The 27,187-nt window shown below is 39.0% G+C and overlaps 1 protein-coding gene across 1 annotated transcript; it reads left to right on the top strand.

The window, feature by feature from the left end:
• LOC139725077 (transient receptor potential cation channel subfamily M member 2-like) lies at positions 1 to 22,340 on the top strand. Its single transcript, XM_071636169.1, has 21 exons — positions 1 to 48; positions 861 to 928; positions 1,317 to 1,554; positions 2,171 to 2,333; positions 2,688 to 2,815; positions 3,231 to 3,420; positions 3,907 to 4,048; positions 4,627 to 4,736; positions 5,457 to 5,542; positions 6,455 to 6,595; positions 9,034 to 9,193; positions 9,887 to 10,133; positions 10,728 to 10,962; positions 11,873 to 12,019; positions 13,036 to 13,164; positions 13,568 to 13,819; positions 14,350 to 14,518; positions 15,414 to 15,564; positions 19,413 to 19,600; positions 21,824 to 21,953; positions 22,280 to 22,340. Exons 1-21 carry the CDS (start codon positions 1 to 3, stop codon positions 22,338 to 22,340), a joined length of 3,183 nt encoding a protein of 1,060 aa, XP_071492270.1.
• Positions 22,341 to 27,187: the final 4,847 nt, after the last annotated feature.

Here is a 27,187-nt window from a genome sequence, read left to right as displayed (position 1 = left end):
ATGGCAGCATCCAGTAAAAATGATGTGGCTAAGGAAGGAGAAAGTATGGTAAGGTGGCAAATATTATGTGTTGAAGCCATGATTGTTTTCTTACAGCAGTGACTTTCACTTTCAAAATATCGACAATGTGATTTCAAATAGAGCTATATGGGTTGAGTCATTGAGCCTATGAGAATGAACATATTATTATTATAAACAGTCATCATATTGAATATTCTTAATGTAATTATATATGAAAACCTGTTATATAAGATTCTTTCTTAATCAAATTCTCAGAATGAAGAAATATTTGTTCAAGAGGAGCACTTTCATACTAAGAGAGTCCAATAATAGAGAAATTGTAATTGGTTCATGGTTCCTGACAGTGGTTGAAACCACTCGCTGAATTGTTCTGCATTATACCTTTTTCATTTGATTTGTGGTGATCCATATCACAATTCTGTACGTGTAGAAACTGTTTCCTCCTAATGCCCTTAAATGGACTATATGAAACAGTCGTAGGAATTATTGCCAGGATCGTGCTATCTGTGAAAATCCATTCGATATGATACCTGATATACATGTACCCCTTTCACATTTAGTCATGTAATCAAGTCTTGTCATTGCATAATGGCTACAATGTGTGCAATCAACAAAATTTCATCTAAAACCACCCCCCCCAAAAAAAAGGCAATTAAATGATAGAAATAGGCATGGGTAAGGTGGTGAGTGGACATGAAACTTTTGAGAAAGAGTAAAACCTTGGTCTATGTGGAGTAGGCCTACCCATGTCTACCCCCAAAGGCATGGATGTTGTTGTTGACTATAATATGTGCATATTGATTGATGATTACCATCAGTTGTTTCATTCATTCTTCTAGAGATCTCTTCCAATGTCTGCATTCATGAAGGGACGCAGGTGTGTGCAGTTCCAACAAAGTGTTAACAGGTGAGTTTATGATAACCAAAATGTACCTAAGATGTCCTATTGTAACCAAACCTACCACTAGATGTAAAATGTACAGCAGTATTGTTGTTTGCATGTATATAGCATGGAACCAAACCTACCACAAGATAAGACCAATGGTATTGATGTTTGGTACATAGCATGGAAAATATTTAACTTGTGCAGAGAGGGTAAAGTTGATTCCTTGGTGATTGGTCAAGATCATGAGACTCATCAGTGAGTGAATGAAGAGCCATGTACATGTATACACATATTAATGGCATATATGAGTGTGTGAGAAGTGCAGGTATCCTAGTCAACAATGCACAGTGGTCTCTGTCTAAGCAGCATCTTCATCGTCCATTCTTTGTTCCTTGTGTCTAACCTGCAGTACACCAGATAATCCAGTGTGCTGCTGTGGCCAGCCCCAGTCGGCCCACTCCCCCAGTGCTCTGGCTGGCCAGGACCCAGAGAAAGCCTGGATACCGGAGACTCACACCCGCTTGGTACCGGAGAAAAGACAAGATGGCAGTGGAAGTGACAGGGAGTCCTTCAGCCATGGAGAGCTGGGATTTAACAGCTGGGGACGCACTGTCAGGGGCCAGACAAGAGAGCACTGTTCCAGAAAGGTTGGTTTTTATCAGCATACTATAAGATATGATTAGCTGTTATTATTTTTATTGTTGTGGTTGTTGGTGTTGTTGTTGTCATCGTCGTCGTCGCCGTTTATTTATTTGCCATTTCAACACAAAATACAAGGAGAAAGTCATATTGCACGATATAAAGAATGTGGTGATTCTAGGTGCATACCGTTGGTTGGCAGGGGAGGAAAAGGCAAACTTAATCATCGAGGCACGAGACCTTCCTCCTGTCAGGGAACAATACCACGAAGGCACAAGAGATGGAGAAAGAGAAAAAAAAGGAAGGTTGAAGTCAACAAAGAAGGAAAAGAAGAATGAGAAGAAAAGAAGACGAAGAGGAGGAGGAGAAGGAATGATAAGAAGTAGCTCAGAAGGAGGTTGATTTCCATTGAACCAGCAAATTGCTGCAAAAAAAAAAATGGAAATAATGTAATATCTTTTCTGTTCTCCCATATACAATGTGATTTTTTTTTGGGGGGGGGATGGGGAGGAGGATGAGAGGGAGAGGAACTGCCATACCAGAGACATGCAATGTGTAAAGGGACTTATACAGCCATTTCTCACTTTGCGGTGTAATTCAGTTTATTTATGTTTTCACTCTAAGCACATTACAGTTTACAGTGACTCTGACATGAGAAGTTTGATCCACTTCATTCTGTCGAAATGGAAACTCCACCCACCACGCCTTGTCATCTCTCTCCTTGGTGAGACTGACAGACTAGCAGCTTTAGATGTAGAGAGTGTCATGGATGCTGCACGAGAAACAGGTAAAAAAATTACTCTAACCCTTTATGTGCCAAGGTAGCTTAACTTGCCAGGTGTTTTCATCATCAGCATTTAGTAATCCCTACAAACTGAACCTTGTTTTAAAGGTAGCATTCCTTCTCAGGCGCAGCAATGTTCCTCTGTCCAACAGCAAGGCCAAAATGACACAGTAGGGATTAGGGGGATTAGGTATTTTGTATTCTTTGACAGTAGCTGGAAAACAATTGTTCTGACAATATTCCACTGTAGATATATACAGGAAAGGAAGACAATAGTCATTTCTCTCTTGCATATATGGGAACAAGAGGCTTTTAACAGTACTTATGACCCGAATGTATTGTTCTTCGTTGATGAAGGGGGATGGATTGTCAATGATGGGCGCAATGAGCTCCCATTCAGAGGTTCCAGGGAACACTCCAGGGACAAGGGGACAGAGACTAGGGGTGTTCCTGTGATTGGCATCGCTCCCCTCTCTCTCCAGGAGGTAAAGAGAAGAGTGTACTTCGCTCATCCGCATCCATCATCCGTCTCCATGGTAATGTTGTGGAAAGACTTAATTTGCCGTTGCCCCTATTGTCATCTTTGAGCAAATATTTGTGAGAATCTTGAGATAGTTGTACCATACTGTTTGAAGAACGAAGAACAGTGGTATATTACTGAGATTTTGTTTCCTGAGCAGCATCCTAATTGGATAATTCTACCACCAGAAGCAGCCCTGTTCTTGATATAGCACCTCGTACAGAGTGTTTGTATATTGTATGTTCTCTTTGTATATTCTCTCTCACTTCCCTGTCTCTTTCTCTCTTCCTTCTCGTTCACCCAATTTTCTCCTCTTCCTTCTCTCTCTCTCTCCATCTCTATCTATCGTAAATATGTTTCTCTCTTCCTTCATCTCTCAGGAGACCAATAAGAAACCAGTTGTCGACTTCAACTACACTGTGATCAGAGGTGGAGGAGGTGGGCGGGGTAGGAGGCTCCAACCTTGCCACACCCACTTTTTGCTGGTTGCTGATGGCGACGTTCCAGATGTGCAAATGGCTGTCCAGGCAAAGCTTGAGATGGCTCTGTCTCAGCTTGTCATGATGACATGTGAGTATGGCATAGGTAATTGTACATGTATCAAACATTTGCTAATCATGTAGTCTCTGTCTGTGGGTGCACTGAGAGTACATAGAAAGTATTTGAGTTAATGTCATACATTCAGTGCAGTGCAACATACAGAGGGAGAAGACATACATATGCCCTACTTCATGAAATCTCTGACTTTACGTATGTGTACGGTAGTGAAAAAAATACCAATAAAATAAAGCAAATCAAACCTTGATAATATCGTAATTCATTAACATATCCTTGATGTAAACTTCTTTGTGGCTGACAAAATAATTTAAAAGTGGAACATTAATTGTTTCAATACCGTACCAATTTACCATTTTCCCCAGACGGTCATTATTCCTATTCAAAGATAGTGACCAAAAAAAAAAAATGAAATGATACTCAGGAGGTCAATTTTATAATTTACAACTTTTTTGTACTATCTGTCTACTCTTTTTTGATACACCTGTCTACCTTCCGAAGCTCCAGAAAAACTGGCTGTTCCTGTAATTTGTCTGGTGGCTGATGGTCACATGACCAGCAGGACTGTGGACCAATGGAAAGAGGAGGATGAGTGTAGATTTCCGACGATTTGTGTCATGCCATCTGATGTCTTGGATGCAACGTGAGTGAAAATGATACATAAAAACCTAAATATCGTTGGCCTCATGCCAAAAGGGCCTTAACACCATAGACTTTGTACACTGTTAGGGCCCTTTTGGCATGAGGCCGACGATATACACTGTGCACTATATACATAGTATCATTGGCATAACAACATTAAAAACCTTTAGTGTGTGCTTTTTTGGTGTCTCGAGAAGTCATTCCGGCTATCCAAGCTCAATCTTGTTGTCAGTGTGAAATTAGAAAGTGATTGAACATGTAATCCCAATGCATTAGCTGAAGTTTCCTTCAGTAGGCTTCTGTCCACGTAGCTTTGAATGATCATATCGAAAATATTTAGATTGTTTGTTTGTTTGTTTGTTTCTGTTAGTAAATTGATTCAGATTATAGACTTGATGGAATCGATCTTGTAGTCATTATAAATGGTCTGTGTGCCACTGTCATTAGATTGTTAATGTAACCCCCTTAAACATGAGAGCATGATACAATCAACATTGTGATATCCCGTGCTGATGGTCTCGGACAAATGGAATTGAAAATGATTGAATGTTGGAAGTGCGTTTTGTGCATATGATGCAGGGCTGGAGAACAAGATGACTCAAATATGACTGAAATAGACAGAGAAATCAGAGATAAAGATGGTAATGGTGAACTTTCCGATGGAGGTTGCATTCCACACATGGAGACAAGTCAGCATGGACCTGGGAATAAATTTTACATCAACAGCCCACTACTGGAATCTGAAATAATTAATGCTGCTCTTTCAAAATGTAAGCTTTTTTTTTCCGCACTCATTAGAAGCTTTGATCTGTTGTTTGTTGACAAAAAATATTACAGAAGCTGTCATCAGGGAAAAAATATGACAGTACAGATTTGTGAGTTACACTAAAAGCAATGTAGAGACACATAACAAACTGCAAATGTTAGGAATAAAATGGACATGTTGCAAATAATTTACAGTGATGCATATTTCTACTAACAAGTCATAACACAGCTAAAGGTACCATTTACCCTGGGAGGTATCTTCAGTGTACCCTATTTAACGTGAGACATCATACTGCTGTTTTCTCTTTTCCCTTAACACCCCCCCCCCCAAAAAAAGGAAAAATAAATGAAAAAATAAAAAATAGAAATAAAATCCAAGAAAGCATAGATCTCATCTAAGGAATTTACCCACTAACATCATAATCAGCACATGTATTTGTGTGAGGGAATTGTATCAGATGTCATTGTTTGGTTGAGTAGTCCCTGCTGGGAGATTATTCTCATGGAACTACATGTACACTTCTGTTGAGAAATTACATCTTCATTTCAAAATTTGTGGAGTTGATAGGCTCTACCCTCAGGTTACCAAGTAGATAAAGTGTACACCGGTGTAGATTATGTATGTTGCTCTGGTCATTTCACAGTGTCTCCTGTCCACCAGTTCTACCTTGCTCAGGCATGGGGCATCAAAGACCTGGTAGACCAAGTCCTGAGTGAAGCCAGTATCGCAGTAAGGCATGGTGCTTGGACCTAGTCTCCCAAGACAGAAATGACAACATTGGACCAAACCATACTTATGGAAGACCCCATGTAGACTAATGCGTTTGAAAGCTGGGTGTGCTTTTGTCCATAGTTTGTATACTTGCCAACTACTCCTACATTACCCATCAAGCCTTGGGGAAATTTTGCAGCAGAAATTATTGTCTTTTCATCATTAAATTGGCAACCCTGAATTTCACTGCAAGTTCATATCAGAGAAAGATCGGATAGAACATGTTAATTTGATTGAATTCACGTCAATTAAAAAGGGTTTTCTCAAAATTTACCAAGTTCAGAAAAACAAAAACAAACAAACAAACAAAGATTAATCTTCTGAAATATTTTGCTGATTTAAGAATTGTTACATTTATTTAGTAAGGAAACAAGTTTTTGAACTTCGGCAACTGAAGTAAAGATTTGTTTATGAACACTGAAGTGTCCAAGTGAAAGAACTTTTTTCCCCCACTTTATGAAGCACAAACAGTAAATGGTAAATATCATTACACATAAAGCACCAAACCACAAAAGTATGGTTTATGGGGCTTGACTGGTTGTAGAAATATTCTTCTTCTTTTTTCCAGGAAAGAAGAATCATTATTCAACCTCATATGGGCACAATGGGCACAAGATAGGCACAAATTTTCTTTGTTTATTAAATATTTTCTTCCACTTATTCCCACCTGTTGAATTTCAAGATTTTGAAGGCATGAATTTGGTGTGTATTCATTCCCATCTGTCCCTTTAGTGCACGTGGTAATAAGAATAATCTAAAACGGTGACTGTTATTACCAGTTAGGGAGAATGATGCCACATTAATTTATTCATTATTTTGTCTATATTTGTATTCTTTCCATTTGCTTCCGTATTTGTTTTGCATGCTCAGGAGAATCAAAAAGCCTTTATTGCGGCAATGGACCATGCACTGGTCAGTGGACGCATTGATACTGTGGAAATATTGCTCCAAAATGGCTTTGATCTGTCAGTTTACTGTGACCCGCAGAAACTCACTGTGTTGTACAACAAGGTGAGTGAGATCTTATTATCTCAAACCTGATCTGCTCATGCCAAGATGATCATCACGTCTACAGATCTTATCACAAACTTTGTTTCCTGTGGTAGATTTTAACCTGTCTATAATGGTCACAGGTTGACCCACATGGAGTGGTAACCTAGCCGATAATTCAGCATATAATTCTGCTTGTACCCATGCCAGTCATTTGTGGGCGACGGTCAGTGATCGCCGTCGCTACATTCATCACTCATTCAGTCATGATAATACACTTGTCTAAGCTTTCTTCACAACTAAACACATGCTAACTGTGCTACAATTTGATAAACACCAGCATTGTTCAATGCATGAAACACACATGTGCATATGTACACACATACAATCATGTACATGTACAACGTAAGTATTTGTTGATGTATACAACGATGATACCTGTTCATGTAGGCTATACACCTGTCTATAATGGCCACCCTCAGGTGGCTGCTATAGACAGGTTTGACTGTAGTAACCTTTTTATGACCATGTGCTACAGAACAAACAAAAAGTCGCACCCCCTGATTTTACGTAAGGACTCAAAACAGGTGAAATTGGTCAACCAAGTCAATCTTGAGTTGTTCATATTTTTGAAAGAGCTATCTTTCTTCTACAATATTCTTTAGTTTGGGATAATAATACGAATGGGAAAAGTATTTTCAGCAGTTTTTATACAACCCTTTTTTGGGGTAGAGTATAGAATGATCAGGTATACAATTAGAGGCCACTTTTCATTTCTTGAAATCGTTTGTACATTCTTCACTTTCAAGTCTAATAACTTTTGTAAGGATAATGCTACTGTGTTGTAAGTTAGCATTAATCATGGACAAAATGTGTTGATAGAACATGCTCAATTTCAGCTTAATCTGATAATCCCTTCATTGTTGTTGCTCCTGTGGTTGACATCCTGTGTTTTGTCCCTTTCATCGCACAGCTAGCACGTCTTGATGAAAGATTAAGCGCTTGAATAGACCCTGTACTTCAGAGCCTCTTTTCCCAATTCACACTTTTCCAGAGTGTGTGCTTTCTTTCCAGTATTTAGGTAGGTTAGAGGAGTCCATTTGAATTGAGTTATGCATCATTTTGAGCTTAGAGTCTGCTCTTTTTAGAATCTGCCCCTAACTAAAAATCCATGTCTGGCGACTTTTTGTTGGTTTTGTGATGCAGGGTCACATTTGATGCCATCTGGTCAACCACAGTAAAATGACTTTGATAGTAATCATTTGTCCACAGATCACATCACGCCCAACCATTGGCATTCTAAAGGAGACAGCTTGGAAGAAAAGGAAGGTAAATATTGGTATTGTTTGGTCTCTTTGCTGAGAAGTTTATTTTGTCCTTTATTTGCCATTATGTATCATATATAATTTCATGGTGCATTCATGCCAGGAAAGTGTAATGCACTCTGCTCGTGATAACCCTTGCTGTGAGATACAATTCGGGAGGTTTAATCACCAGGCTCCATGCCAGCTCTCAATAAGTGTCTTATTACCATCACAAGGATGATTGGCCTATTTATGGCTTTAGTACCGTGAGTATAACATAATGCATTGTGCATGTGACAACCCTTGGTGTGAGATGATGAAAATACAGCCATAAATATCAAATTGCATCCTACTGGGTATCTTTGTACGTACCTGATTGAGTAAGGTGACAACAGTTTCATAAAACCGTAACTTCTTTTGTGTGTTTATGTGTCTGTGAGTGTGTGGGTGTGTTCAAGGTCACATGAGATAAATTTTCTCTACAGGATACGTGATTAAATCACTGTTCATGTCCCCTTTGCCCAATTTTTTTTTTTTTTTTCATTTTACAATTCTGCATTCAAAGTAAATACTTTTATCATCTGTGATAAGGGTGGCATGATATTTGGTCTTGAAACAGGTGCTCCAATCTAATTTTCTTCAAGGATTTATGGTTGGGATAAGGGTTGTGTTAGGGTTTTAGTTTTAGTTTGATGTGGGGATTAGGATTAGGGTTATGTTTGTGGATAGAATTTATGTTTGGCTTAGCGTGCTTTCATGGGAGCAATCGTTGCAGGAGCAAACATCGCGGAACTTAGATAACATATTCTCATGATTTTACTTTCGTTCTAAAAGTGAATAGTTTATATGGAATAAAAAAGGGGGGGGAACTCTAAGAATATCAAGGATTATAAATAGCCCCCCCCCCTTCCCTGCTATGCTTTCAATTCAGGTACTGTAAAACACAATATCTCGCGAATTGTAGCTGACGGCCTTTTTCGCGGCATTAAATTTTTGCGAGTTGCCTCTAACATTCAAGTCATATAGTGTAGACAAGAACATTTACATGCATTTCTATTTCACGAATCTTGGCTCTTACAAAGTTCACGAAATTGAAATGCACATGAACATTCTTCATGTTATAGTATATGCGATCTTGCTACAAAATATGTACAGAGTGAACGGATTTCTCTGGAGGATGTTGGAGAAGTCCTCTTGGAGCTGACCCTTGGAACCTACAAGCCTATCTTCATGTGTGATGGATTCAGCAAACAGACCTCCACTCTGGTGAAGGATGGTGGACCGACTCAACGGGACCAAGAGATCCAACTCCAAGGTAATGTGAGTGCCAATTTAAGAGTGATGCACAAGATTTGCAGTTGCTAATATGATTGTAGTAATGATGATAAACCTTGATTCTTGATCAACACTTGTGCAGTATTGTTCATTCCCCATTTGCCACTTTCGTGTCCATTCAATATTTCTGTATGTCATTCTGAAATTATTTCATCTGCCAAGGAAGGAGGTTATGTTTTCATATGCATTTGTTTGTTTGTCTGTGTGCAAATCAACTCAAAAAGTTGTGAACAGATTTGGATGAAACTTGCAGGAAAAGTTGGTAAGGTTAATGAACTTGGGAGTTCAAGCCGCACGTACACTACAATGTATGTGAGGTTTGCATACACGCACTAAAGCGCATACTGTGCTTGAGCTAGGTCCCATGCAGCTGGAAACTAATTGATGTAAGCAAAAGGCTTCTATATTGGGAAAATGGGCAATTCTCAGCATGCGTGTATTGGTGGAATTGAGCTGCTTAGCAGAAATCTGCTCTCTCAGAGTTCTTTTCTAGTTTTGTATGTTTGATGTCATCTTTGTTATTTTCATTCACACTCTGTATTGTGGAGTTTGTGAATGCATTTATTCATTCGTTTAGTCACATGTGTTCTCATTGGCAAACCCAGAATCTTGACTTGCATTTACTAATGAATAAAGTTAGAGTCTGGTTCTACCATAAATATGTCAATGAAAGAAACAGAGATTAAATCTCCAGATATGTCAGGCGCCTCGGGGAAGCCATCACAGGACCTGACCCTTGACCTCTACCAGGAGCTCTTCATCCTCTCTGTCGTGTGCCACCGAGCAGAGACAGCGGCATACTTCTGGCAGCATCTCAAGGAGCGCATCTCAGGGGCCCTCACGGCCACCCTCATCCTGCAGCAGCTGGCTGAGGTCTCTGATCGACGGAGGGACAGAAGCAGCATCCAGAATCTCAGCAGGTGTGGTGGTGATTCCATTCAAAATGTCTTTATGTGTGTGTGTGTGTGTGTGTATACATTCTTAAGCTTATCTTTTGTATTCTGTCTACAATGAGAGGTTTTGCTCTTGAACATACTTGCAAGTCAACAGTAATGTACATAAATGGAAATGTTGTATACATGCAGCTTTGTATCGCCTGATTTTAACATGAGCATGGAATATACCTGTTTTCCTTGGAAGTAATAAAATTGAAATAATTCTATTGAGTGTAATATGATAATGCAATTTATTCAAAGATGCACACAAGATAGTCATTTGCTCTTTTGTTTTTTTAAATCTTGCCAAAGAATTGCAGGACCATGCTCACCTACCATGTTCACTTACATGCATTTTTTTTAATAATTACATGTATCATTGTTATTATATCATGACTGGCACATTAGATGACTTGCTGTTATGCCAAAAAGCATAACTTTTTAAACTATATTTTCCTAATTGTTGACACAGTTCCAAGGATTTAGCACCTTTTGTGCCAAGCACTCTGCCAAAATGAGTTTGTCTATCGCAAGGTAGCTCTTTCTTGTTACCCATTTCCCTCCCTCATCTCTTGACAGGACGTACTGTCAGCTGGCCGAAGACCTCATCAATGCCTGCTACGCAGAGGACAGACTGGCCACCCCTGCCCTCCTGGCCGGGTCAGCTGGCACCCTCTGGGGCTACACACCCTGTCTACACCTCATTGTCACCTTACAGGACTCCACCCTTGCAGCGCAGCCGGGGGTGCACTACGTCACCCGGGTACTGTGGGCGGGGCAGGTCTCCCAGTCGTCTCTGACAGAAAAGTGGCGTGTAAGCACAAGAAGTGAAACTGTTTCAAATCTTACAGTTTTTCAAATAAAAAGATGTTGCAGTAAATAGCTTATTTTTGTAGTTTAATCCAGGGTTAGTCTGCCCTTGCAATTACAGGTAAGAATCACGTGGATTCACTTTCAGAGACCCCATTGACATTGACCTTGTTAGATTCATTGTAGCATTGCAGCTCCTTAAGTCAAGGGGTAGATAATGTTACATAGAGAAATAAAATCATGCTTTTAATAGGGGCTTGGGAAATGCTTGTCATGTGCAATTTGAGCTGGTCTTGGGATAAAAGCAGATGATCATGCCTTCATTAAAAAACAAACAAAACAAAACAAAACAAAACACAAAAAGCAATGTGTTATGCTGTCTTTGTGTCACGTGCCTGAATTTTTGTGATTACAAAACATTAAACCTGCAATATATTCCGACAGGCAACGGATTTTATGAGGAACATTAAAAAAAGTTCCTGATACTGCAAGCCAAATGGAGTAATTGCATTGCAGAAAATGTCATGTGGTCCATGTTTATCGGTCTAATGTAGGCTGGAATGCTTATCTTGTGGCATCCCAAAAGGGAAAATGTAATCAGACTGGAACTGCTCACCGTGAACACACACACTGACACTGACAAAGACCATTTCATCATCTATAGGTATAATTGTTTCATATCTATACAAGTAGTTATAACAATGAGATGATAAATCCATTGTTTTGGAGCATAAAGTTACATGTATATCAACTAGCATCCTATTGCTTACAAATGTTGGCTAAATGACATACATGGCAATTAAAGCTGAATATCTGAGTTTATGTTTTGCTGATTCCAAATATATTCAGTTTAAAGAGAATAATCAATCTACTACACTCTGCTATTGAAGTGAATAATCCTCCACCATCCTCAGGTTGCCCTGTGCCTAGTCTGTCCACCTCTTGCACCCTGGCTTCTGACCTTCACGGAAGGGTCAGCACCACTGAAAAGTACCCCATCCAGGAGGGTTGATGTAGAATTTGTAGATGAAGATGGTACTGATGATTCAAAGGAGATCAAGGTAAGCTTCTGAGTGCTACTGTGTTAGGCAAAGATTTAGGAGTGTTGAACGATTGTAATCATCAGAAGATTTACATTTTTAAAAAGCCTCAAAAGCAAGCATTTCGAAAGATGTTATAAGGCTGTGCTTCATGAACTGTACTTGAAGACAAGTCTTGAATTGTTTTTTACTCTTCATCTTTCTCGTCACTGTACAAATGGAAAACAAAAAATCAGGTTGCACAGATATTATTTGTAATGTGCAGTTTCCACAGACATTTTCTTTCTTTCTTTTTTTTTGGGTAGGCTTATAATACAGTAGTATATGTACATATTGCCATCATGATTGTTCATTTTTGTCTCCCCATGTTCGTTTTTTATACCTTGATCCTAAAGGGTGCCAGAGGCATAATGTTTTTAGATTATCCATGTGTCTGTCTGTATGTCTATCTGTCCCAGAATCTCATTGCTCTGCTTCAAGGAAGAAAGAAAAACTGTGATTGGTCATTTTTAGGTAGTGGTACCTGGCCCTGGTATGCCACATGAGGTTTGATTACTGGGTAAATGTTTGTTTCTGCTTTATCACATTTAGACCACCACTGAACAAAGGAGCAAGTGCACTGATATATGTCTGGATTGTTGGAAATTTCTTCAGTGCCCTTTGGTCAAGTATTGTTACAATGGGGTGAGTGTCGTGTATTATAGAATGTGATATAATATCTGTTAGAATCGTCCCAGAGTGTACATGTGGTTTATCAAAATATCTGTACCCATCCTCAAACATCAGTATGGTTCGAAAATTGCTTTAGATGCTTGTATATCTTGATCTGTACCTGTAGACTCATTTCAATTAGTTCATCACCACATAATGGGGTATACTGTTAGTGGCTACTCCTGGTGGGTAAGAATTCTTCAAAATGTTAATAGTTAGTGACATGGACTTGCTACATGAATGCATGGTGGACAATCTCCATATCTCTTTATCTCTCAAAGTCACTCGCTTTCTCTCCATTTTTCTCTCATTTCATTCTGGCACAGATCTCGAATGTGATCTTTCTTATTCTGTACAGCTACATCCTCCTCTGCCAGTTCAACCTCCAAACCTCCGCAGCTGACATCGTCCTCATCATCTGGGTTGGTGCCCTCTACCTCAGAGAGTTTGACCAGGTGGAGTCAAATTTTGATGGCCATAATGCCCATCCTTGGTTCCCCCCCCCCTCCATCTTTTTTTTCCAATCCCCTTCTAAGATTCAAAACAAGAAGTCATTAGTAATGGTAGTATATGTGTGTGCAAAATATCTTTCAGTGACAAAATTCTTAGCACTGTAAGCTAACACACGACCATCAATACTAATCCTTGAAGTCAATCAATAATCATAACAACTGCGAACCCAGTGCTCAATTCTGGTCAGTTTGGAGTGAGGTTTGAGTGAGATTGTTGACATACATTGTATCAATTGATAGGGCAAAGTACAAATCTTGTGTGGTGGACCTCTTTCATTCCGGTGTTTATGTTGGGTGTTGATGTTGCACATAAAATGTATGTATTTTGCACGTCTCGGTCCATCAGATCCAGGCAGGATGGTCCCTCACCTGGTCACAGCGAGCCAAGGCCTGGATCTCTGACACCTGGAACCAAGTGGACCTCCTGACCCTCCTGGGCTTTGCCCTGGGGATGGTCCTGAAGCTGACCGCCGTCAGCCTGGGGTCAGCCAGGGTGGTTCTGGCCGTCACACTGATGGCACTCTACGTCAGACTCTGTCTACAGTTCTTCACTGCCCACCAGTACGCTGGTCCCCTCCTTGTCATGATCAGGAATATGGTATGATTGCTGTAGAAGGAGTTACTGAAGGAGTAGAAGTTTCTGTGAAAGTTATTTTTTCATACTTGGATAGGTTAGATGAATTTTACGTTTTTTATTTCATGGACGGTAAACGACAATTAAACAAACCCTTCAACCAGCTTACCATTGCCACAGTGGCATAGGGTTTTTGGCAGCAAATGCTAAGGTAAAAGGTTAATGGTCCACATCATGGCAGCAATTTTGTCATGCTACTGGACCAGTGAATGTGAAGAAGAACACATAAACTTTCACTGTGATATCATCAGTTGAGGATCAGAAAGGTGCTAATCCCTTCAGTTTTCACAGCACAATTTATGCTCTTCTGTTTCTACACTGAAAACAAGATCATATGTATATATGTAAATATATATGTAATCTGTCTGGCCCTTATGAGATGTTTGGTGTGAAATATGAGGTGATAAATTAGTTCAAATCTGATGTACATGCATAGATGATAATGTGATGTTTTTGCCAATAAATCTGTGTTTCTGCACCAATCCTACTTACAGCTGAATGATCTGTGGTACTTTCTTGGAGTTCTGTTTGTGTTTCTCATTGGATACGGCATCGCATCCCAAGCCATTCTCTATCCCAACACCACGGACCCAGACGCCCTGGCTAGGGGCGTTCTGTTCCAAGCATACTTCCACATGTTTGGTGAAACCTTTCTGGATCCAGGTGGGTGGGCATAAATAGGAATGACTGGTAACATTTGTGTATTGACACACCCATAAAGATGCTGAGGGTGCCCTGATCGGCAAATTGTTTAGTTTGTTGTTGTTGTTTTTGCTGTGATTGCAGACCCATTACAGTTAAAATATAATAGGGTTACTAAACATCACATTTCTAAGGAAGGTAAAGGTATTTTGAAATTTTATAGGCTTTACACTTTCCAATTTAGACCAGTGATATAGAGAACATTTTCCACTTTATTTCTAATGATAACAGCAACATTAACCAAAAACAAACAAACAAATAAATACATAAACAAACAAAAACACACAAATAAACAAACTCTAACTAACTAACTAACTGCATGTAACTAACTAAATAACTAACTAACTAACTCACTCACTGACTCATTCACTCACTCACTAACTCACTAACTAACTAACTAATTGACTAACTAGCTACCTATTTGCCTGGTACTGCAGAAATAGTAATGAATCTTCCCTGGATAAACACATCTTTAAGAAAATGCTACTTGCAAGGCTAAGATGAAGTCATCTGCCTAAAAAATCAGACAGTAAGATGTATCACAACAGTTTAAAATACCACACTAGCTTGCTCTGTGAAAATGGAAAGGTTTCAAATTCAAAAGTCATTCCTAGAGTTTGAAACTGGGGCAGGAGGTACTGTTGATATCAAACGTTTTATGATTGAAGAACCAATATCCTCACTTTTCAGCCAAATACCATTATTTTACAGCATTCCCAGCTTTATAATGTGTGCCTCCACAGGGATATTGTAGTTTGGGAGGTCACATGATATACATGTAATATTATTTCACCAACATCTGTGATATTGTACTCTTATTATGCAGTGCTACTTTGTGTGTGCCGTTCTGTCACAGAGCCTGACATGGACTGTTCCAATAATGCCACCCTGATCATGGCGGGGGTGCGTCGGTGCCCTGAGTTCCCACGGGTGGGCGTGGCGCTCCTTGCGGTCTACATGATGATCAGCAATGTCCTCCTACTCAACATCCTCATTGCCATGTTCAGGTGAGGGGAGATGCTGTGCTTTGTTTTCCAGTTGCCACAGGTGTCTGAAAAGCAATTGTCAATGAACAGAGATTACCTAATCCCTTTAATCCCTTTTGTGTCACCATGGCCTCCCTGATGGACTTAGGTGCTTTGATACACCTGAGTGGGCTTTCTAATCTACAGTGAAGTAGGTCAAGTTCTAATGGATCGCTAATACTGAATACTGATGAAAAAGCTGGACAAATTAAGCTAAATGCCTGGGCACTGGGAAGGCTTATGTATTCACAAAGAGTCACACTTTACCATGTACATGTATGCCCTTGGTAACTGCAATCTCAAATCTCAAATGTGACTTGCCTCATCTGCATCAACAAGTGTTCATTTTTATGCCTCCGCCAATGAAGTGGCCGGAGGTATTATGTTTTCGGGTCTTCCGTCCGTCCGTCCGTCCGTGTGTCCGTCCGTCCGTCCGTCCGTGTGTCCGTCCGTCCGTCCGTCCGTCCGTACGTCAGTCCGTACGTCCGTACGTACATCCCGTTTTGTTTTTGTCGATATCTCGAGAACCGTGTAGTGGTTTTACATCAAACTTGGTATGGGGTATATCCTGAGGGGATAATACTTTGTTTGGATTTTAGGGTCATGGGGTCAAAGGTCAAAGGTCACAGGTTATTTTGTGAAAAAAAACTTTGGGTACAGTATTTTACATACTATGAGACATGAACGTTTAACTTGGTGTGAGGGTAGAGTGTGACAAGACAAATATTCACTGGTATTTTGGGGTCAAAGGTCACAAAGGTCCTTATGATATAACAAAAATAAAATATTTTTATAATATTACAGATGTTAGACCCATAAACTTCAGTTTAATTTCTCCATACCTTGAAAATTACTCCGTGCATAAACTTATGAAAGTGTCAAAGTCAAGTTAAAGTTCTTAAATCCCCAAATACATGCTTTCCTGTTCATCCAATTAAACATAGGTCAAGAAAGGTAAACATTCAATATACTGTGACAAACATGTCATTTTAATATTTTGCCAATTTTGTGAAAATATAATCACACATTGTCCACATGTACTATAGACCTATTAGGAGAATCATGCATACCAGTCGCCATAGCGACATTTCTAGTTTTACCTTTATCTTTGGATTTTGTGATCATTATTGCTTGGAACCTTTAATAACTATGTTTCTTTCTTTTTCATTATCATCAATATTAGCTGCAGTATTAACATAACTCATTCACTTTCATATATTAAAAAAATATGAAAGGGGAAATTAAAAAGAATTAAAGGGGCATCGTCCCGGTAGTGTAGAGGGCGCTGTTGATGATACTGCCGATCACCGTTAGCATTGATATGAAGATTACCGAAGTTGAGCTGTCATCAAGAGTAAAGTGCGTAGGTGTTGCTAAGTAACGTTGCCTTCGTTGTCTTCTCTGCGCATCGCGCAGTCTGTAGTAATGCCAGGATGCGTGCATATGTGCTTGTTATTATGACATCACCAAAGAAGTTTGCTAAAGCTGTCATCCCCCTCAGCCGAATCATGAGCCGAACTGTGATCGGACTTCTTCGGACTCGGGGAAGTGGGCCAAAGCGTAAGCGCTAAAGAGGAGTCGATAGTGTAGGTCTCTATAGGAAACTTGCGCTGTGCGCCCGCGTACGCATTTGACTAAAACACCGGGACCATGCACCTTTAAGAGGGATATACACCAGGCAACCAATTTATACTCTGAAATTCATCAACGTTCACAGTGAGAGCTAATCTATGCAATCAAAATAAATATCTATATATGGAATTATGTCCACATAACAATTATTTAGGGCCATCGGAATTTAAATCACATTATCGTATCAAGGAGATCACGCTGCCTGTGACCATGAGTCACAAATCACTCTCCCCTCTCTCAATCTCTCTTTTTCTCTTTTTCTCCCTTTCTGTGATAAATAAGACAGAAGTAGAAGTCATGAAGAGATTGCGTACTTCTGTTTACTTTGTGGTACCAAGATAATTGAGCAGTAATTGCAACTAACTCTATTAACTTCTTATCAGCTTTGTGCATACATTCGACACACATTTAAAAACATAGCCCGTAAACTCACCCGCTAAGTCACCAAGATCAGGGAGGCAAATAGATACTCATAGGGTGACAGTAATGGTGTCTGACCATCAAAGTCATTACAGAAATTGTTCCGTATCATAGGCAGGAAGTGCCTCTCAACCCATTGAGGATGGTTTGACTTTGCTACAACACATGTTTCCCGTGCTTGCCCAATTATACTCGGGACTCGTCCTCAATGGGTTAATTGGATCACTTTGTCTGCAATGCCAGCCATTTAGCCCGACTAGTGTACAAAACATGACCTAACTAGAGAAGCACTCTCAGCTCATTTCAACTGCTGATTTGTTCTTCCATAGAGATCAGTGATTTCTACCCATACGTATGCATGCTGAAAATTGCCAGATTTCTCAAAATAGAAGCCTTTTGTTATGTCATCAATGCCAGCTGCGTGGCGCGCCTCTCCCTGGACCAGAAACTAGAGCATGCACTTTAGTGCACGTATGAAAACCTCAAAAATATGCAGCTTTGAACTCCCAAGTTCATTGACCCTACCGGCCAAAATATCAAAAATCCTTCATAAATTTCCCAAAAATTCTAGGATCACTACCAAAATTTAATCTGTTACTTGTGTCATTCTCAACCTTCCCTGTTAAGTTTCATCCAAATCTGTTAACAACTTATGCATGGCTTTCAGTCATGCTTTACTCCTTCTGAAGCACTAGTGATTTTTTTTATAACTCTTCTTGCATGGTGCACCTGTTCCTAGTTCTTGGTTCCTGGTCACTGACTGTTTAATGTTACCTTGGAAGAACCACAAATGATCGTTAGTTGTTATCCTTCTCCTGTTTTCCAGGATGTGTGTTAAACAGACGAGTTTGTCTGACTTTCACCCGACTCTTCACTGAATGTTAAGTTGGATTGTGCGCTAAGAAGTGTTCCGACACTTTCCCTGTACTGGCCATTTGTCTTATCAAACACAGTTAAAGAATATGAGGTATTGCAACATACTACCATTGAGTAAAAGAGGCACACATAGGACATGACATTTCAATATGTTCTGTCCACGGACAAACATACCAAATACTCCAGATACTAGTATCATGTGACTGCGTTTATCCAATTCTTAACTAGATGTCAACTGTTCAGAAGACCCTCTACCAGATGATACAATACAGATATTCCCATTTTAAAGGTGTGATATTGCATGTTACATCCCCATGGAAGTTATATTTTCTTCAAGGGATTAATTCTTTCGGTATTGTTCAGTGCTGAGGGAAAATGTCTCGAGAGGGAAAGACAACTCCCAAGGAACCATTAATTGTTATACAGTATATTGAAATGATAGACAGGGCAATATTTGTTATACTGTACGAGCTGAAATTTTCGAGTACAGATGTTTTCGCGAATTGCTACTTGGAGGACATTTTCACGTGTTGTTAATTTCGCGGTTGCGAGGGCCTAACTGAACTAAGTTATTTGCGCATTGTTATTTTCGCATGCTGTTAATTTCACAGTTCAAAGGCAATTCGCGAAATTCACGAAAATAAAACCACCGCAAAGATTTCAGCTCGTACAGTATTACATGGTTTCCTACATTATAGATACACATCATTTTGTTAGAGCCTCGTCAACCACCAGTCAAATCATATAACTGTTACCTGACATGACTTTGCTGCTCACAGTGTGACAATTTTGATCCTTCACTACATTAGTCACATAGTTGCATTATGACCAATCACTGACCAATATTCACATAAATGTTATGTAGACCATCTAATATTCTTGATGAATGTTTCTCCTCCCAGCAATACATTCACGCAGGTCCAGGAACACAGCAGCCTCTACTGGAAAGTGCAGCAGTACCACCTGGTGATGGAGTTCACTCGGCGCCCCATCCTGCCTCCTCCTCTCAACCTTCTGCTCCTTCCATGGTCCATCTGCATCGGGCTGGTTTCGCTCATCAAGAAAACTCCTGAAAGGAGCCCTGTCTTTGGCAAGTTTCCTGACATATTAATTAGTGGAAAGTGTTGCAGGAAGCTTATAAAGAAAAAAAAAAGACAAATACAGGTCTGTCATGTGTGGAATGGCAGTTGATAGTGAAGAAGAAATAAGAAGAAAGCTGTAAGATTTGAATGGTTGACTTGTTTTGGGAAAATCATGATAGCGGTCACTATGTTCATCATTTCATTTACATTTGTAATGGTAAAGCAACAATGAATTGTGTTTCGTTTTATGAGGAAAATTGATAAGGGGAATTGTTAATTTTTCTTTTTTTCAATTGAGTGTAGATATGTACAGAACCCCCAAAATTTTCCCCTTTTCCACAAATGTATCAGGTAGACTTATGAGTCACCATTTGAATATTCAGTTTCAAAGAAAATGTTGTGTGGAGATCCAAAAGTCGTACAAACAAAAGATTCACAGACAGATATTCTGTATCTTGCCCGATTGTGATTGAAATTCAATTCAGATCATGTCTCGATTTCTAAGTTAATATCACGTAATATCAAATAACAAGCCTTTTGTTTTTTCGTCATAGAGTAAAATTTCTTCTTGTTTCCTGTGCATGGGAACCAAGAATAGCTACAGAGTCAGCAGATTTTCCTATAGCAATTTCAACTTCAGATGCACCTCCACTGAAACATCTGGGTTATTCCCACAAAGGCATCAGATAACTCTTTGTGACTGAACCACATGCCATCTCACTCCTCATCCATTCTCAACTGAAGGAAGCTGAATATGATACCCCTGATGTAATTTGAACTCAATTCTGCATAATGTGTTTAAAGTGTAGGATTACCTCTACCCAAGTTTCCCCCAAAGCATAATAATTATATCTTGTCAGTGAGTTTGCTTCATGAGGCAAGAGTTCCTGTGTACACTAGAAGTTTTACAGAAAATGTAATGAAGTGGACTCCAGAGCCACATCCTATTTGAGTGATTGCACTGAAACACTAAGGCCCGAATTCACAAAGGTGGTACAATTGAAACCATGGTTTAACCCTAAAAAGACTGGGCTATTTTGGTAGCTCGAAAGACTGGGGGGGGGGGGGGGGGGGGGCCTAAAGGGCCCCCCCTTAAGATCTCGGCCGTGGATCGCGCGATCGCCGCGGAAATTTGCACAATGGTAGTGTGCGATGTAATCTACAAGATCGTATATTTAAATTTTCCAAAATAGTCTTCTTTTATTTTATTTTGATTAATTATGCTAATTTATGCAAGAAATCAGACTTTTTTATCTTAATCAGTAAATAAAGCTCCAAAAGTACTCATTTTTGGTCTTGATATTCTTTGTAGCATTCTTAGCAAATGTACTTGAAAAAAAATTCGGTATCAAAATTAATTTCTTATTTATTTTATTGTTTTATGAATTTCTTATGTATTTCTTTGTTTTTTCGACCTTTTGTTTTTGTTGTTTTTTTCAGCAAAAATTTGTGGCAGACCCTTTTTGAAGCATAATACTACTAAAACAAATTGATTTTAGCCATTGAGAGTAAAAATAAGCATATTTATATGAACCATGTGATAAAACTCAATTTGTATTGACTTTGTACACAAAATCACATTTTTGAGCCATTTTCGGTCTCACGTGCATGTACAAAAAGTTATGTAACTTCAGAACTGTACCCCCGGGCATCACAAATTTGGTGTCAAAATGTGCGGGAAACTCGAAAGAAAAAAGTCATAGAGCATCGCGGCGAGAGCATTGCGTGTTGCTGAGTAATCGCGCGAAATGTCGAGTCTTTTTAGGGTTAAACCATGGACAAAGACCATATTTTTTTTATGGGGTGCCAGGTGTCGCATGGCCTATTTCACTACGAAATCAGTCATTTCATTATGAAATGATAATTTCGTCGATGAAATGGCTGATTTCGTAACGAAATGGGCCATGTGACACTTGGCGCCCCATTAAAAAAAAACTATGATCTTTGTCCATGGTTTAAACCATGGTTTCAATTGTACAACCTTCGTGAATTTGGGCTTAACAGTCATGGTGTTTTATATAATTGCCATGACCATGTCACATCAAGAAGTCTCACAAAAACTGCTGTAATGCCATAGCAGTGACAAATATATGAGCTCCATTTTCAGCATATGAAGGTCTTCTAAAGCAGGTCATTAAATGCTAGGATTTGGGCAAAGGAAAGTTTCATAGATTTCACCTGAATAAATCATCAAATTTTGTTTTATGTTGTCAAACTCAACATCCACACAGAGGCCTATGTTCTGCCTTCTCAGGGGTCCAGGCTGTTGTGGGACTTTGAAGAGCAGGTCTTGCTGAAATACCTCAGTGAAAAAGAACAGGAAGATTCAGAGGATATCAGCATCGGGGAGGTCTATGCAAAGTAAGTGATGACTTTCATTTTTGTGGTCTCTATTTGTCTACTGGTTGGTATGTTTGTTTGTTTGTTTTTTGCCCCTGGAATGTATATCAAATCTGCAGAGTAATGCTTGAAAGGTACATACTTCCTTGTTCTGTTTGGCAACTGAAAGTAATGATTTCTTTGGTTTTTTTTAGCTACAATAGAAACACAAAATATTGTTCCTGGAAAATAATGCAGAGGAACTACATGTTGTACATACATTGCGCAATCGAAAGATAGGGAACCTGAAAATGGTCCCAAACTAATGCATGAATTTTTTTTTTTTTGCACTCTATTCCACCATGCAGGGTGTCGGAGCTTTCCTCAAAAATGGATCAAATCCTGGAACCAGTAAGTGACTCCTCCTGAAAGTGGTTGACATAGCAATGAAACAACCTCAATTGCTGCCACCCTTTATGCCTTGGACATGAAGCGGTCGCACACATTGTAACTTGTTCTGAACTCACTGTCAACCAGACAAGTGGATTGATTTCTTCATTCTTAAAGGCATCATTTAACCATTTGAAGATGAAACAAAATCCTAGCTTGTATAGTGCTTAAAAATAGTTCTAAAATGTGAGTTAGGGGTAGAAACAACCAGAGTAAAGAAGTTAATCAGTATAATCAATGTTGAGTACTGTTAAATACACAAAATGTGAACAATGGTTGTAATAAAATTGTTTCCAGACTAAACCGTCTACAATTGGTGTAGTGAGAAAAATAGTGTTATCTCCGTATATTTTAGGTTTTATTGCAAAATTTTATATGGTAGGATGTTTTGTGATATAACTGACCTACACATATGCATCAAATGTGATTTCTTTTCTTTCTTTCTTTTTTTCAATCACTGCTCCCAGTGGTAAACAGTTCCTTTAATGAAAGGTTGCTAACTCAGGGAACAGTTTATATCTAGGTATATGTATATGCCACATCTTTGATTTGTCAATAAATGTGAACCATACACCATTATTTTGCAATTTTGAAAGGGAGAATGAATTGAAAAGATGCCACAGATCACATTAAGGAGTTTCTCGTGAAATTTGGCAATGAATAACAGCTCTTGATTTAGTCATTTAATGTGGCATCGATTAAATTCCTCAAAAGTAATTATCTTGCTCATGTAGGTAAGTTATCACTTGCTTCAAACTTTTTTTGATGTGTTGGACCATAAAAGGCAGTTCTCAAAATGATCTGTGCATGCAATATAATGTAATATATTTGATTTGTTTTGCATAAGATGTGCATGCCTATATAGTTTCTCCACTCTATGAAATTGACATTATGCATTATTAAGATATCTTGATCCATGTCAGACAGAAGCTGTTCTTTTATACTAAATCAGCAAACATCTGAATAGTTATGTACTTTCAAAACAAGGAATTACCTTACAGCATGCAGCGGGTACTGCTTTGTTATTCAAATTCATGAATTTCGGGCGAAAGCTCGGTGGTCTAGTGGAGATGACGCCTGTCCGGTGATCAGGAGGTCGTAGGTTCGAATCCTGCTCGAGTATGTACGCCCATGATTTTTTATCATGGCTACTACTAAACACTGATCAATTCAGTGCTTATTTATTTACGTCGATGTAGGGCAATTTGTCAATCAGTTGCAATGAAAACATCTCGACGGAAGAAATTCATGAATTTGAATAACAAATGCATGCTGTAAGGATTAGAACCAACACTTGCTTTCGGGCGAAAGCTCGGTGGTCTAGTGGAGATGACGCCTGTCCGGTGATCAGGAGGTCGTAGGTTCGAATCCTGCTCGAGTATGTACGCCCATGATTTTTTATCATGGCTACTACTAAACACTGATCAATTCAGTGCTTATTTATTTACGTCGATGTAGGGCAATTTGTCAATCAGTTGCAATGAAAACATCTCGACGGAAGAAATTCATGAATTTGAATAACAAAGCAGTACCCGCTGCATGCTGTAAGGATTAGAACCAACACTTGCTTTCGGGCGAAAGCTCGGTGGTCTAGTGGAGATGACGCCTGTCCGGTGATCAGGAGGTCGTAGGTTCGAATCCTGCTCGAGTATGTACGCCCATGATTTTTTATCATGGCTACTACTAAACACTGATCAATTCAGTGCTTATTTATTTACGTCGATGTAGGGCAATTTGTCAATCAGTTGCAAGGAATTACCTGCTGCAATTCAGGAAATACCAAGTGTGTCTGATTTACAAAACTCTTATCTAGGTTTTCCCCCTCGTTTCCCCCTTTTTTTTTTGTTGGGGGGGGGGGGGGCTGTTGCCATATTAATAAGTGTTGATTGTTAATAACATGCCACTGGAAATCCTGGTTCTTTGAAAAAAGGCTATGACTACATACTGTATGTAGACTGCTGACCAGGCTGCTAAGAAAAACAGACTAACAGTGTGAAAGATGATTTTGATTGAGTGACAGTGATTGTGACTGATTATTTTCAGTATCATTATTACTACCATTATGATTATCACTATTCATATACTGTTGAATAATTGTTATTCATATACTGTTGAATAATTGTAATAACAATGATTACAGTGGTAATGGTAATAACGATCATTGTGGTTTTATGACTATCCATATCATTGTCATCATTATTGATGATCAATATCATTCTTATGATTATATATATCTTTATTTGTATTGCCATTATCTTTGTTATCATTATTACGATTAGTACCATAAGTGTGCTGTTACATTTTACTCCCCCCCCCCCCAAAGAAAAAAAAAAGTTGGGTCATTGCACAGTTATTGAATTTAGTTAAATTCTATTGCGTTTCAATCACCATATTCTTTCGTAGACATGTTGACGCATTTAATCTATTACGTAATCATGTAACCGATCATGAACTGTATTAACTGTTCTCCTGTACCTCGGTGAGAAAATATTTTGTCTTGCCTTGCTGATCAGTGATCCAGGTGAACTTACTTTTTGTAAACCTTAAGTGAAAGCAGACAGACCTCTCCTTTCCCTTTCCACTTTCTACTATCCTATCTCTACGCAAGTCATCCCTCCCACCTATTTTCTTCCCGATGTGTATTATGTATGGGGGCTGCAGGCAAATCAAGTTATGCCTATGCTGTAGCCCCACTGTATCATTTATTGTACTGCTGATACGTTTTGCTGTACATTGTGTAAAGGCAATGAAGAAAAAAATATTTTGTTAACAATTTACGTTTATGTATATGTATGGCACCAACAGTGTATGTGCATGTATAATGATAATACAGGAACCAGTAAATAAATCAAATCAATTGAAATATTTTGATAGGATGTCAGTTCACATCTTGTAATCTTTTTTGACAGCTGGCCGTCACGTCATATGCTGTGGACATGAAAGTCTCTATCAACATTGATGCGTAGATATTGAAGCATTTCTCTCTCTGACTCATTGACCTCGTATCACTTCCTTTTTTTTCTTTCCAGGATGGGCCACGTGGTTTTCCTGTTTGTGTGTGTCTGCATATCAAAAGTTGAACAGAGACAAAACAAAACAAACAAGAAATAATAACCGCTATTGCGCGGCACACAAGCACTTTACTACCAAAACACCATGCACTCAAGAGGATTGGTTTTGAGATACATTGTATTATTGTAATTCCCTAAAGAATTAACACACAATGTTCGAACATAGGGCCTATTAGGCCTCCACAGTCAGTGGCCTATATCTCGCCTGCCTGAAGACACCATCAGTTTATGTAACTAATACGTCATGATGGCCACTTGTTTTGCCAAAGGGTGTCGCAACTTCGAGCAATTGCTTCATGAGGAAATAAACAGGATCCCCTTTGCCGATTTAAAGGGCTAGTAACTGCTGGGTAATATTATTTGATAGCATGATGTGTCACCTATAGCTATGATTTGGTGTCTGTAGGCAGGGCTCGACACTAACGGTGGACCGGTGGCCCGGGGCCACCAAAAATGAAAGTCGGGCCACCAAATTTTAAAAAAGGGCAAATTTGGTGGCCCGCCTCGGGCCACCAAAATTTTTGGAAATGTGTGTCAATTAATTCGTAACTTTTTTCGCCGGAAATTAGCAGTTAAATTTGTTTAAAGGATAGATGAAAAGGACTGAATGAGTGCCTGAAAGTGAGTGTTGCGAGTTTGTTGATGTTTATTTATGAGTAGGTTCTAGATATGTTCAACTTCCAATTCTTACTATGATAAAACTTAGATATTTCACTCATTAAAAAACAGAAATTTTAATGTTTTTTATTGGGTTTTTTTTTCGGGGCCACCAAAAATTTGAAATTGAGGATTTTGGTGGCCCCATCGGGCCACCAAACATAGAAGTTAGTGTGGAGCCCTGCTGTAGGCCTATTGTAAGATCCGTGTTTTGCAGTTTAAGGGGAATGATCTGTGCAGGGAGGTGGACCCCCTCCCTGATCTGTGTGAACATTCTCCCATCTTCTCCCCATTTTTATACATACTAATTTATGTACTGTTTATGTAGTTTATATACACAAGAAGACAAACACACACACATACACACACATGCACGCAGACACACACATATATGTATATATACAGGTATATCCTATGTATTATATATATGTATACATATATATATATATACAGTGTATATATATATATATATACATGTATATATATATATATATATATATATATATATATACATATATAAGTTTTGTTTGACATGTGTGTCTATCAGTTGCAATCAGTTTTGAAACACCACCTTAAATATCTGATTTGAAACAGCAGAAGAAATAAGTAGACAACAACAGGTCTTTAATAGTTTGGCATAATTACATATTTTATTTGGTGCATAGGTAACATCATGCATACGGTATATTGCAAATGAACAGTACAACAGAGATTCCAACCCCAAGCACCTTCTGATCTGGAGATTCTCCCGCCCGAAACCCCTAGCAAACGGGACACTCCAAAGTTGATGTGTGCGAAGCGCGAAGTTCCTAGGGTTCTAGATGTTCTCTGGTGCTATCTAAGGCTTATTTTTTCAACATACGATAGCAAGAAGTAAGAAATCCTTTCCACCGGGAGACACAGAGCCAGGGCGGGAGAAATCAAATCTCAAGCGGGAGAACGGGAGATTTTGCAAAAATGGGCTTTCGGCGGGAGATCTCCCGTCGAAAACGGGAGAGTTGGAGTCTCTGGTACAAATATATTGTATTATACATAGCGATCCTTACAATATCTGTAGCATTAACATTTTCTGAATGATAAATAAATATACTATATCTT

This window comes from Diadema antillarum, unplaced genomic scaffold, assembly GCF_040938485.1.
Source record: "Diadema antillarum isolate AM-2024a unplaced genomic scaffold, OU_Dant_1.0 scf00000016, whole genome shotgun sequence".
NCBI classification, from domain to species: Eukaryota; Metazoa; Echinodermata; class Echinoidea; order Diadematoida; family Diadematidae; genus Diadema; species Diadema antillarum.
The sequence above is the reverse complement of the archived record's forward strand: the minus strand, read 5'-3'. Positions and strand labels throughout refer to the sequence as shown.